The sequence below is a fragment of the Taudactylus pleione genome, unplaced genomic scaffold (genome assembly GCF_031769625.1).
Source record: "Taudactylus pleione unplaced genomic scaffold, aTauple2 ptg000155l, whole genome shotgun sequence".
Classification (NCBI taxonomy): Eukaryota; Metazoa; Chordata; class Amphibia; order Anura; family Myobatrachidae; genus Taudactylus; species Taudactylus pleione.
The window spans coordinates 8,201,691-8,214,917 of NW_028284557.1; the positions used below are offsets into that span (position 1 = coordinate 8,201,691).

Sequence of the window (13,227 nt, forward strand, 5' to 3'; positions counted from 1 at the left end):
ACACATCTTTAGGGGGGTTCCTAGAATATTTCCCAAAAATTCCTGTTTTTGTTAACATGTAAAAAAAAAAGTAGTAAAAATTTACAAAAAAAATGACATAAGGTCCCCCCCACCCCCCAAAAGCCAAACCAGCCCCAGGCTTGCCAGCCAGTGGTGGTTTCTAAAAATACGGGGACCAAAATGTGTAGGGTTCCACCGTATTTTAGAAACTAACACCAGGCTGCAGGGACTAGTGCTGGTTTTAAATATAGGGGGCAAAAAAGACGTGGGGTACCCCCTATATTTAAGACCAGCACCAGACCCAACCGACTGGGGTGTAATGCCACAGCCCGGAGACCCAATCACCGGGGCTCCAAGTCCAAAGCATTACACCCCAAGTCGATCAGCGCAAGCTGGTGATCTCGGGGGAGTTGGGGACCCCCCAAAAAAGGGTCCCCCTCTCCTGAGCACCACAGGCTTACGCTGAAGCCTGGGGCTCATCCCCATACCCCTGGAGCGGTGGGTATGGGGGTAATAGGGGACCAAATAGTGTAACACTATTGTACTTTACAGTGGAACTACAGGTGCCAGCATGTCTGCCATTTCGCACTTGTGGAAATACAAGTGCCAGCAGACATGCAGCACCTGTACCCCCACTGTAAAATAAATAGTTAAAAAAAGACAAAACACACACACCGTGACAGTATAACTTTATTACACACACCTACCCATTCACACATACTTTCCTATACCAGATGAATCTGTCCCCTTCTCTAGTAGGATATCCGAAAAACATGGCCCTGCAAACAAAAAAATCATACTCATCTATATCCTGGCGCTGGTCTCCGCAGTAATCCACGTACTTGCAAAAAAAAAAAACCACTACACGACCCACGAACGAGCTATGAGTATGTTTGTTGCCACACATACTCATAGCTCCCGAATGCTAGCTGACGGCACATCCACGGAGCTGGCAGTCCTGAGAGCCAATCAGCGGCCGCGCTGACTGTAGAGTGCCTGCTGATTGGCTCCGGCAACTGATAGTTCCCACGTGGGTGGCCGCTGATTGGCTCCAGCAACTGACAGTTCCCACGTGGGCTGACTCGCCCATGTGGGAACTGTCAGTTGCCGGAGCCAATCAGCAGGCGCTCTACAGTCAGCGCGGCCGCTAATTGGCTCTCGGGACTGCCAGCTCCATGCTTGTCCCCTCAGCTGGCATTCGTGAGCTATCTGTATGTGTGGCAACACACATACAGATAGTGGGTCCGTCTGGTCGGCATTCGTTTTTTTTTTTTTTTTTTTTGCCAAGTTCCTGGGGATGTTGCGGAGACCAGCGCCAGGATATAGATGAGTATGTTTTTGTTTTTTTTTAATCTTGCAGGGCCATTCATTAAGGATTCTACTGGAGAAGAGGACAGACCGGCTGGTATAGGTAAGTATGTGTGAGTGGGTAGGGGTATGATATAAAGTTATACTTGTCACGGTGTGTGTGTTTTGTCTTTCTTTAACTATTTATTTTACAGTGGGGGTACAGGTGCCGTATGTCTGCTGGCACTTGTAGTTCCACAAGTGCCGAACGGCAGGCATGCTGGCACCTGTAGTCCCACTGTAAAGTACAATAGTATTACATTATTTGGCCCCCCCATTACCCCCATACCCACCCCTCCAGGGGTATGAGGATGAGCCCCAGGCTTCAGCGTAAGCCTGTGGTGCTCGGGAGAGGGGGGACCCTTTTTTGGGGGTTCCCCGACTCCCCCGAGATCACCGGCTTGCGCTGACTGACTTGGGTGTAATGCTTTGGACCTGGAGCCCCAGTGATTGGGTCTCCGGGCTGTGGCATTACACCCCGGTCGGTTTTGTCTGGTGCTGGTCTTATATACTGTGATATGTATGTGTTTTATTTTTGGTTTGTATTCCAATTAAATGCACTGTTTTTTTGCTTTACCATATTCGTCTGGAGAGTGCCATTATTTCCGCATAGGATCTGTGTATATATTTTGGGCCTGTTCTGTATACTAGAGCTATAGCCCCTCATGAGCACCCCTGCAGATGCATATATTTGAGATGTCAGTGCAGGGCCTCTGCCTTTGTCTGTATTATGTAACCTTTATATTGGATTAAACACGTTTTTGTGGTGGAGTGCAAGTCCTGGAATCTTCTCCTGAAGGAGGGGGTGAGTGTGCATTATTACTATACATATGGACCCTGCACCAGTCGAATGTGAAAATAGTCTGGTTGTGTGCCTGGTCGGACTGTTAGATTGCTGTCAGATATCTGGTCTATTTCCTTGCATATTGGCTTGTTAAACTGTGGCGTATTTGTTGCTTTCATTCTACAGGACTTGAATGGTTGCCAACCATCACAGGCTCTGGCTTCAGGAGTTCTGAAGGAGTAGCTTTAATCATCATCATAAAGATGCCTCCGCCTCCACCTCCCCCACCCCCACCGGGACCTCCTCCGACCTTCTCCCAGGTACGTTTATACTGCACATTAGGAAAAAGGTTGGTGGAAGCAGTTTCGTCTTATCCAAATTTGCATATGACCAAAACTGTTCTGGCTCCGTAATGGACTTAAGTGGATGTTTCAATACCAGAGTAGTGACTAAGGGGCCAATTCACATACCAGCGAAGGGCGCAAGTTGTCCTTGCGTTGCTGGCCACGCAACTTGCACTCCTTGCAAGCCTGGACTTGCAAGATAAATCCACAAGTGTGAAATATAGCTGCACTTGCGCCGGTGAGTAATTCGCGTGTAATTGAATTGACTACCTAAGACTGACATATCTGCTTTTTGTCCCTGGTGTTGTCACTTTCTCCAAGATGCTGTAATTATGGGATAATGTACTAAAGAAATATCCTCTGGCATAGTTACTCAATTCACATTATGTGCATGCAGTGAGACACAATTTATCAAGGGTTGTAGCTGTACTTAGGCCATGTCTCACTATAGTTCTCTATACAACCCACATCTTGTTACCTGCAAGGTAATGAGTTATGCTAACCTGTTTCATGGTAACTGTATTGTGTCAGATGTACACAATCTGTGCATCCCAGTCTGTTGAGCAAGAAAGTTTCCCAGCATTTCCTACTAGATGAAGGATTTGCAGTGCATGCTAGGACTCTACAGCTTGGTGAGCTGCACGTCGCCAATGCCTGCATGTTATGCTTCACATGGGCAGGGTTCAGAGGCAAGTTGATGTTAGTCTGTTTTTTTCCTTCTTGACGGTCACATGATTGTTCCACACACTGCGTTACTCCATGTACTCCCAATTTTCTATTTACAGGCTAATACTGAGCCTCCTAAAATGAACCGAGATGAGCAGAGGGGACGAGGGGCACTTCTCAATGACATCTGTAAGGGAGCAAAGCTGAAGAAGACTGCAGTGATGAATGACAGGAGTGCCCCTGTGTTGGAAAGTATGTGAACTGTCTGTAGCAATTGAGATCCAGGATATTTTCCTGTAATCTAAAGGGCCCCATACACTGTGCGATATGCACCTTGCGATGCAACATATTGGGCGGTGCCCACACACTGAGCGATATGCTGCCCGACCGCCCAATATGCAGGAACCCCCCCCTCTCCCTGCATAGCGCTGCATGGGATCGTACATCGCATCACCAGATCTCTTGTGCAGCATGGCCGATATCATAGCCACACACGGAACAATATAGCAGCGATATCGTTCCAATCCGTCGGAACGGCTGCTATATCGCACCATGTATGGGGGCCTTAAGAGCCATGTAACAATTTCTGTGTCTGGCCCTATACAATTTACTTGAGAGCAGACGCAAGGGTCAACTTATTAAAATGATTGTGACTGGAACCAAAATGAAAAGCACAAACATGGGTAGTGGCGGCAACATCAGCACAAATATTGGGGGTGCACAAGAGCCCACAAAGCAGGTCTCTCTGTCTGGGCGGATGTGTGTAACAATATCACTACATAATTCTCCCCCTGATGCATTTGAACACTAAATTAGGATAGACTGTTAACATTTTGCTCTTACCATCCTATTTCTTGCAATTGACAACTGTTATGCAGCTATGAACTAAAGTAAACAGATGGGGTTATGGGGTTTACTTATTCTAGGAGCATGTCCACACATGGGTTTTCTCTTGCATTCCAAAGAAAACATTAGATGGTGGTCAGGGAAGTAGTATGGCATATATATCCACTCATCTTGGAAATTTACTAATACTGTCCACATGGACAACAGTGATTTAGAGGTGGCTCAGAGGTTACCAAGTAAATTCTCTTGTTTGCAGTAATTTGTGAAATAAAAATGATATTTTGGCATGATCTGCAATGAGGTTTACTCCAGAAAACTAGAGACTGAAAGTTTTATCAGCGATAAAGGCATAGCCTACTATCTCATGCAGAAGTATATACAAAAGATACAGAAATAAAACTGACTCTTAGTCAAACTTGTGGCAATTTATGCAATGTAATAATTGGTCAATAATACACATTAAGTTTGCAAAGAGCGGTCTTGGTGACCCACCATTAATAGTTAGGAAATAATTGTATACCAAGGCATAATTTTATCTACAAAAATACATTTTGTTTCCTTATACATATTTTGAAGTGAAGAGTTCCCTGTAAAATGGCCATTTGTTTTCATCTCTTATAGCCATGCAAGTTCTTTCTCATCAATTAATACAAAGTGTCTCACTCTGTTGCTTAACTATTGTCTTTTGCAGAGTCAAAAGGTGCAGGAGGTGGCCCTAGTTTTGGTCCCACTGGTGGGTCTTCATTACAGCCCAAGGGAGGCCTCTTCCAGGGCCGTGTACCTAAAGTGCGACCAGTGGGGACTAAGGATAGTCCAGGTTTGTAATTCTTTTAATAAATCTGCAGATCTTTTATTCTTGTCATGTTTACTCTTGTCTCAGGTTGTTGCAAATGAATAGGACAGTATATTGCAGAGGTTCTCAAACTCTGGCCTGATTCAGACCCGGTCGCTATCGGCCGTCCTCTCGTTGCTGCCGATGTTTGCTAATCTGCGCATGCATCGCAGTGCGAGTGCGCGAACTACTCTCCCGGCAAAGACAGCCCAGTAAAAACAGGGGAGTGGAGGTGCGAATGCAGGCGTGCTTCAGTGTTTCAACGCCGTTTCAGAGGCTGGCATAATTAACAGGCAGCGTCATTGTACACGTCACCTTCAGTTTTTTTTACACTGAACTGCTTGCAGTGTTAGCGGTAGCCCAGGGTCTACCACAAGCTCTGCGATCACTTCCGATAGTCCTCGATGTACCAATGTTTTTCAGCACTTCCTGGAGATGACGTGGGCTACTAGGCGGCTCACCATACTCTAATGGGCATCTGCATACACAAAGTGATCCCTCGCTGAGACATGGTGGGCGTGCTTATGCCTTGGCGAGCGTTCGCTTCTCGTGGCGTCACTCTGAAAAATTTGCATACACATCTAGCGAGCGTACGCAGATAGCGACCGGGTCTGAATCAGGCCCTCTGTCCACAGGATCCCAAAGAGGTCACGTTTTCCAGGTCACCCAGCAGGTGCACAGGTGTATTCATTACTCACTGACACATTTTAAAAGAGCCACAGGTGGAGCTAATTATTTCACTAGTGATTCTGTGAGGAGACTTGGAAAAGATACACTGTTTGGGGTCCTGAGGACTGAGTTTGAGAACCTGTGGTATATTTGGATAGTCTTCGGTCATTGAATTGAAACTGCAAAATAGCATTAAGAGAGCACTTTGTCATATAAGTAGTTTTTCTCCAGCATGTAAAAAAAAGGAAATGCTGTTTGTTTGTGTGTATGTGTGTGTATATACAACTTTACCTCCACCTATCGTCAGCTTCTCTGTATTGTTCCTCGAGGCTTTGTACTTGGTCACCTTCTCTTCTCTCTCTACACTTCCTACCTTGGAGAACTCTTCAACTCTTTGGGTCTACAATACTGCCTTCATGCTGATGATATACAAATCTACCTCTCCTTCCCTAACCTCATACACTCCACCCACTCTCTCATCTCTTCCTGTTGTCCCAGCACTTTCTTAAATCCAACATGTCAAAGAGTGTCTTCCTCCAATCCAGGAACCATTTTCCTTCCCACCTGTCTCTTATTGTTACCATGTCCCTAAAGTATGTTGCCTGGAGGTCATCCATGGCTCCTCCCTCTTCTATATCCCAATCCTGCTGCTTCACCTATCACCAAATCATATTCATGTCCTTGTCATCTACCACTTGGACTGTTGCAACCTCCTACACTTTGGTCTTCTCTCTCCAAATTCTTCCCTCTTACATTGCAACTAGTCTTCCTATACCGTTGCTTTGATTCAAGCTCTTCTCTCCATTAACTCCTTCACTGACTCCCCTTCCCCTACAAAATCCAGTTTAAGCTCCTTATCCTAACCTTTAAAGCACTTCATTGAACCCTTCATTACTACATCTCTGGCATCTTCTCATGCCACATTCTCTCCCTCTCCCTCCTTCCTTACTGTCACTTAGGGGTCAATCCATTTAGGTGCAATTTGGGTCCTGTGAGCTGTTCTCACAGCGAACTTGCACTGCGAATTGCAATTGCTGGAAATTTCGGGGTTTTTTTATGTGCGTACCTCCTGAGCAGGTAAAAAGGTAGGGAAAATCTTTATTTTATGGTACAAATGTCGGGACATAGTTCAGAACCTTTTGTAGACTCCTCCTAATGAAGGATAATGGACTTCTAAAAGCATAGTTTGGCCAAGACAGACGTGTCTGTTTTTAAGTGAATTTCTCTAAAACGCTCAATAATGGGTAAATGAGGTGTAACAGGTATGTGGAGGTGTACATGATGTGGGACAGGTATGTGGAGGTGTAAATGTTGTGGGACAGGTATGTGGAGGTGTAAATGATGTGGGACAAGTATGTGGAGGTGTAAATGATGTGGGACAGGTAGGTGGAGGTGTAGATGATGTGGGACAGGTAGGTGGAGGTGTAGATGATGGGAGAGGGGTTTAGAACTTGCAGATGAGAGGTAAAAGTGTGTTTAATCTTTTACAAGTTTGTATAAAAAAAATGAAAAACTACTATACAGACATTTTTCAATACTGTATAAATACTGGAGAGACTCATTTTATGACAATTTGTACCATAAATAAAAAGTGCAAAAGTCACGCATTTGGCAACTTTTAAAAACTTCCAATACTTCCCTTATGCCCCTAACAGCATTCTATACGGTCCTGCTATCTCAGTTGTAACTTTAAGGTCCAGGATGGACCAGGTGCACTTTTTTTATGCACTTCTCCCAGGGCACATTTTGTAGTTAAGTTGCGTTCACACCCTCGCAGCAACAACCACATATTGTCGTTTGTAATTGGATCTTGCTTTTTTCAGGTGCGCACACTTGTGCGATGTATGTATGCATCGTGAAACAAACTTGCTTTTGCAAACTCGCTCCTAATTGAATTGAGCTCTTAGAGGTATATTTACTAAAGTGAGAGTTTTGAGAAATGGAGATGTTGCCCATAGCAACCAATCAGATACTACTTAACATTTAACTTTAACTTTCTAGAAGATAATAGCTAGAATCTGGTTGCTATGGGCAACATCTCCACTTCTAAAAGCTCTCACTTTAGTAAATATACCCCTTAGTGTCACCCGCATTGATTTCTCACATGCTACTCTCCTCCTTTGGGCCTCTCTTCCTCCATCCATTCTAGCCTGCATTGTTTCAAATATTCCCTGCACCTGTTCATCAAAGTCTATCAGCTCTTCTTCTCACATTCTCAGTGATCGCAAATACGCACTATAGCGCGTATTTTACCTGATATTTAGGACCGGGGACTCTCTTTTAGAAAAAGGCCGCATCCCCAGAGAATAAAGGGCACTACTGTGTGACGTAACGTGAATAAGGGACGACGTACAGTAAAAAGCTAAAACAGTCGTCCTCACCCGTGGGCCACAGTGCAGGGAGCGCTTCGGGGCAGACCAGCATCTCCGTGAGCGCTGGGTACACCCCCTACAGTGATGAAAAGTGGGCACATCTTAAGGACACACCCCTTTTCTAAATGACTCCACTTTTTCAGATACGTGCCTTCGGCGCGCTGGTGAAGTAGTCCTTTCTGTAAAGCTCACTGCTAACATAAAGACTAGGGGATTGCAGCAGATATCTGGAATATTTGCTGTGGTCCCCTGTATCTTTGTAGTTCTTAATATTTACATACCATTTCCGAAAACAGTTTTTTCTGGGATATCCCACACACATTATTTGATAATAATGTCTTATTCACTATGGATTTTGTGGACAAACCAGTCATATCACCTGTAGGATCATGGAGGCATTAAACATGCATCTAAGGGGCATGTAGGGAGGTCTGATGCTGTTGAGGGTATCCGATGGGCATTCTAGGGATATGTGGGGATTTGTGGTGGGATGTCGGGTGGTCTGAGGAGCATATGGGGAGCTCTAAAGCATAAACTATGATGGGACCCAGAAATGGTCAGATAAGAACCATTATTTTAAGTGCAGTGTCCCTGGGACCCACATATTTTGTCACTCAACGTGGTCACTGCATTCTTAACTCACTCATTACTTGTTCCCAGTTATCCACCTGACTACCTTAGTCTGTAAACTCTCACGAGCAAGGCCCTCCTCCCTTTTATTCTCTCTCTGCACTATCCTTGCCTCCAGTGTACTCCCACTCAATCCGTCTATGTTCCTTTCTATCTGCCCACCCCAGGGCACTGACAGTGATACTGTTTCCTCTTTCATCCTACCTGGGGAGCACTGCGACTGTGGGATTTTGTTGATTTACTATTTCACTGTTTCATTTAACACCTTGTACGATCAGTTCATACTTTTTTATATTGAATGGTTGTTTCAATGTAATTTTCTTGTTCAGGTTCCATAGGACTCCACAGGGAGACCATAGGGTGTAGGTGGGACTTGGGGGACCGGACACCAACAGCAAAGCTTTTCAATCCCAGGATGTTCCGGTCCTTCCTCCTATACCCTGCCCACAGCCTGAGGGCAACTCCATTTTGTTGTTGTCTGTCAGTAGCTGGATCACCATTTTAACAGTGGGGCAGCTATTAAGCAGCCCAAGCTTATTTTTATACTTTAATTTTATTTTCATTTATTTTACTACCGAGCAGCAGCGCAAGACAGTCCTTTGGACGTCTGGACTGCTGCTCCATCACCCCTCCGCGGCGCTGTTACGCCAGCCTCGGCTAGGTACACCCAGCGGGGCTCTGAGGGGGACCTGTCTAGCAAGGCTCCTCAGACCCCAGACTGTAGCCGGGACTCAAGGGGGCAGGTAAGGCGGATCCCCGCTTGCAGGGACCCGCGTCTAATGTGCAGTCTTGCCTCCGGTTTCAGGAGACAGACTGGAGGCGCTGATGTGGACACCGGATTGCCCGGGACTCCACTAGACCACCAGAGCATGACAAGTACTGGTGCAGGGCACAATTATAGCCAGGGGACCCGGTGGTTTATGTCAGCATAGGGGAGAAGACTCTTTCCCTGCAGCCCCTCCACCAGCTCAGGGCGCCATTCCACTGCGGTTTTGCTGCTTCCTCAGCTGCTGCTCCCTCACCCTCTGAGACTCACTGCAGCCATTTTCTGCATTCAGGTTTCCGGGAACGCTGGGTCCAGTCTCCTTGTATAGCTCTCTCATGGGCCAGGTTTGTACATAGTGTTCCCGCTAGGCTGTTTCAGCCTGCGGGTTCTGTCTCCACCCGCGGGTCACAGTGTCCCGCGGGTGGTCAAAACGGCGGCGCAGTGGTCACCGCCGGTTGTACATATCTGAGGCTTGGGGGCTGCACGGCATGTGTCCGTAAGTGCTGGGCACGCCCACAGGTGTGACGAAAAGGGGGCCAGTCGTCTTTTTGGCCACGCCCCTTTTTTGGACGCGTGCACGCCTTCGGCATGCGCAGAAGTGCCCTATCTCTAAGTCCGGCACCCTGCCTGCTGCCAGACCTAGAGTGAACACTAATACAGCGCTATATCCTACCAGCCACTGCAGTCTGTGTAGTTGATTTTAGTGCCCACTGTAGTTATAGTGTATATTCTGCATTTGTATGTGGCTTGTGCTAGCACTGCTGTCTGTTTTCTTTTTTTTACTATTACTGTCAGCTTATACCTTTCCCTTTATTCTACTATAACCCTGGCATACTAAGGTATAAGGGGGTTCATTGTACCTCACATCTCCCCATATTTGTGAGGGCTATCACATAATATATATCGCTGTTGTGTACCATATTACACATACATAACACATACATCTGGGCTCACTGCACTGTGTCAGATTGTGTTTTACAGTATTCTTGCAGCTATGTCTGGCAGAGGCAAGAATAACAAGCAGCCTGCTGCTCCCACTCTGGTGTCTTGTAACTCCTGCTCAGCAGGCTTGGCTTCAGAGGACCTCATTCAGGATGGTCTTTGTGCATCTTGAGCTTACATTTTAGAATGTAAGCTCTTTCGAGCAGGGCCCTCTACTCTCTTGTGCTTCTCCCTACTGTATTTTAATTTGTCTCTCACTCCCCACTAGGGCAACTAACACTTGGCTGCTTATGTGGGTGTAAAGGTTGCTAATATATAGCTATGTTTATTATCCTTGTCCTGCATTGTAATGTAAGTCGCTGGTTTCTTAATTGTTTATTTACTTTGTAAGGCGCTGCGGAACACTTGTGGCGCCATATAAATAATGATGATGATGATAATAATCTTGTTATACTGCTCTGGGCCCATCAGCCCCAGTGTCCTCTCCTCAGGACCCACCCTGGGCTACTTTTTGACAGGTGCTGGCAAAAATTGCGGACCACCTAGCGGTCCCTGTGGTAGCTCCCCCTATGTGATGGCCACAGCAGGTACTCCCTGCAACTCCTTTGCCTCCCCCATCGGTAGACGTACTTTCGACCTCAGTGCAGAATCTGGCAGATACCTCTACAGCCTTTCAACAAAAGCTGCAAAAGGAGAGACCCTTACCTAGTTAATCTACTAAGTGTGCTGTGTTCTTCCCAGTCCACCCAGCTTATCAGATTCTGAATTATCATCTGGGGAGGCAGAAGACGCAGGATTGTCTCTCTCTGACTCCTCCCCCCCCGCCCCCTCGGGTGACGAGGTACCCCCTCTAAATTGAATATACCTGCCCTTGTGTGAGCTATAAAATCTATTCTTCAAATAGAAGAGAAATAACCCGCTCCTAAGGCAAAAGAGTCAGTATTTAAGCGACAAAAGGTAGTTTTACCAGAGTTTCCTCACTCTGATCAACTATCCGAGTGAGGCATGGAATATGCCCAGTACAAGATTTCAGCTGCCTAAGTGTTTAAGTTCCTTTTACCCTCTTCCTGCTACTGATTGCACTAAATGGGGAGTTCCCCAGCAGTGGATTCCCATGTGAAACGTCTGGTCAAGAATGCTACCTTATCTATCCATACTGCAGCCTTCTTGAAGAATACTACGGATAGAAGGATGGATGCTAAAATCTATATACTCTCTTACAGGAGCTATTACTCATCCTGCTAGGGCTGTAGCATGGGTGGCTAAGGCCATTGAGAGTTGGGCAGAGGCCCTAGAAGAGACATTTCCTCTGATGCTACAAGGGAACAGCTGTCCTACATAACTCACATTAGAGATGCAGCCTCCTATTGAAGCAACTCTGAATACGGCTCTCCTAGTTTCCAAGGCATCTGCCACTTCAGTAGTAACCCGCCATTTTGTTTGGCTCCGCTCATGGAAGGCAGATTCAGACTCTAAAAAGGCATTGGAACCTCTGCCTTATTCTGGGGATATCCTGTTTAGCCCAGAATTAGACAAAATTGTGACTACCTTGGCAGCAACAGATGCCTGGGTAAGAGAAGTGGTCTTCCACGGATATGCCCTATCCTTCCTGAGGCGAACCCCCCCCCCCGTCCCCTGCCATTTTGCCCTCCCTGAGCCCGCCTTAGGACCCTTCGTTACGGTTTGACCGGTGTACCGCCCAAGTCAAACTCCCCTGCCATTCAGTCCTTACTGCTCTCAGGAGTAATATGGAAACCCTCCAATCTATTATCCTGGCTATGGAGCCTGGGGACTTTATGGTGTCTCTGGATATTCATGACTCTTGCCTACCTATAGCACCTTCTCATTAACAATATCTCCGGTTTGCTATACTACAGCAACATTATTCAGGCTCTACCTTTTGGCCTTTCAACGGCTACTCGGGTCATTACCAAGATCATCAGACGCCTGGGTAAGAGAAGTGGTCTCCCACGCATATGCCCTCTCCTTCCTGAAGCGACCCCCCCCCCCCACCTCAAGCGGTTCTTTTGCACAGGACTTCCATCAGACCCACACAAGGCCATGCTGCTCCAGAAGGCCATTCAGCCCTTACTGCTCTTAGGAGTAATAATTCCGGTCCCCTCCTCTCAGCGAGGGAAGGGCTATTATTGTACCGTTTTCTTAGTTTCGAAGCCTTGTCAAGGGATCAGACTGCTCCCATACTTAGACGATCTCTTGCTGTTGGCTGATCAGCTGGAAAAAGTCTTCCTTGACACCTTCTCAATGGTGCATCTGGGAGCTCTCATGTTTAGAGAATCTTCCTAACAGCACTCAAAATCTTGGTATTACAACACTTGGTGTGCAGACTACTACACAGTCACCGAGTGTCAATTCACTCTGCAATGCAGACCCTGGTATCCATAGTGTCCACCTTCGACATGGTGGAGTTCGCTCAGTTTCACTCCAGGCCTCTACAACGTCTGATTCTCTCCCAGGTGGAACGGGCTGCCCCATCTGCTCAGATCCCAGACAATGGGCCTCTCCCCGGAGGTTCGCCTGCACCTAGCCTGGTGGCAACAGACGTCCCACTTAGATAAGGGAAGCCCCTTTTTGATCTCTGACTGGGCACGCCTCACCACGGGTGCAAGCCTCCGCGGGTGGAGCGCATTGACCGGCCAGCACTCCTTCCAAGGTCGATGGACTCCAGCTGAGGCGCTCTTACCAATCAACGTCCTGAAACTCCGAGCCTTCTACAGAGCTCTCTCTGACTCAGGGTATTCTTCAGGGCAGGCCAGCACAGGTACAGTCCGAAAACGCCACGGCCTCAGTCACCAAGGAGGTACTCTTAAGTCGGACAGCAATGGCAGACGTTTGCCGCATTTTCACATGGACCGAACGCCATGTCTGTGGTATTCATCCCGGGAATTCTCAATTGCGAAGCGGATTTCCTCAGCCGTCACGACGTGCATGCAGGAGAGTGGTCTCTACATCCAGAAGTCTTTCAACTCCTGGTGGACAAATGGGGGGATCTGACATTTTGATGGCACTTT

General features: G+C 46.8%; 1 protein-coding gene across 3 annotated transcripts in view; it reads left to right on the plus strand.

Moving 5' to 3' along the window:
• The window catches only part of WIPF2 (WAS/WASL interacting protein family member 2), a 48,096-nt gene that overhangs the window by 10,276 nt on the left and 24,593 nt on the right, over positions 1-13,227 (plus strand). For all 3 annotated transcript variants that reach the window (XM_088474644.1, XM_088474642.1, XM_088474643.1), the window contains exons 3-5: positions 2,318-2,451; positions 3,261-3,393; positions 4,679-4,804. In XM_088474644.1, the coding sequence (XP_088330770.1) occupies positions 2,395-2,451; positions 3,261-3,393; positions 4,679-4,804 (316 nt within the window). In that variant the 5' untranslated portion in view covers positions 2,318-2,394. The remainder of the gene's footprint in view (positions 1-2,317; positions 2,452-3,260; positions 3,394-4,678; positions 4,805-13,227) is intronic.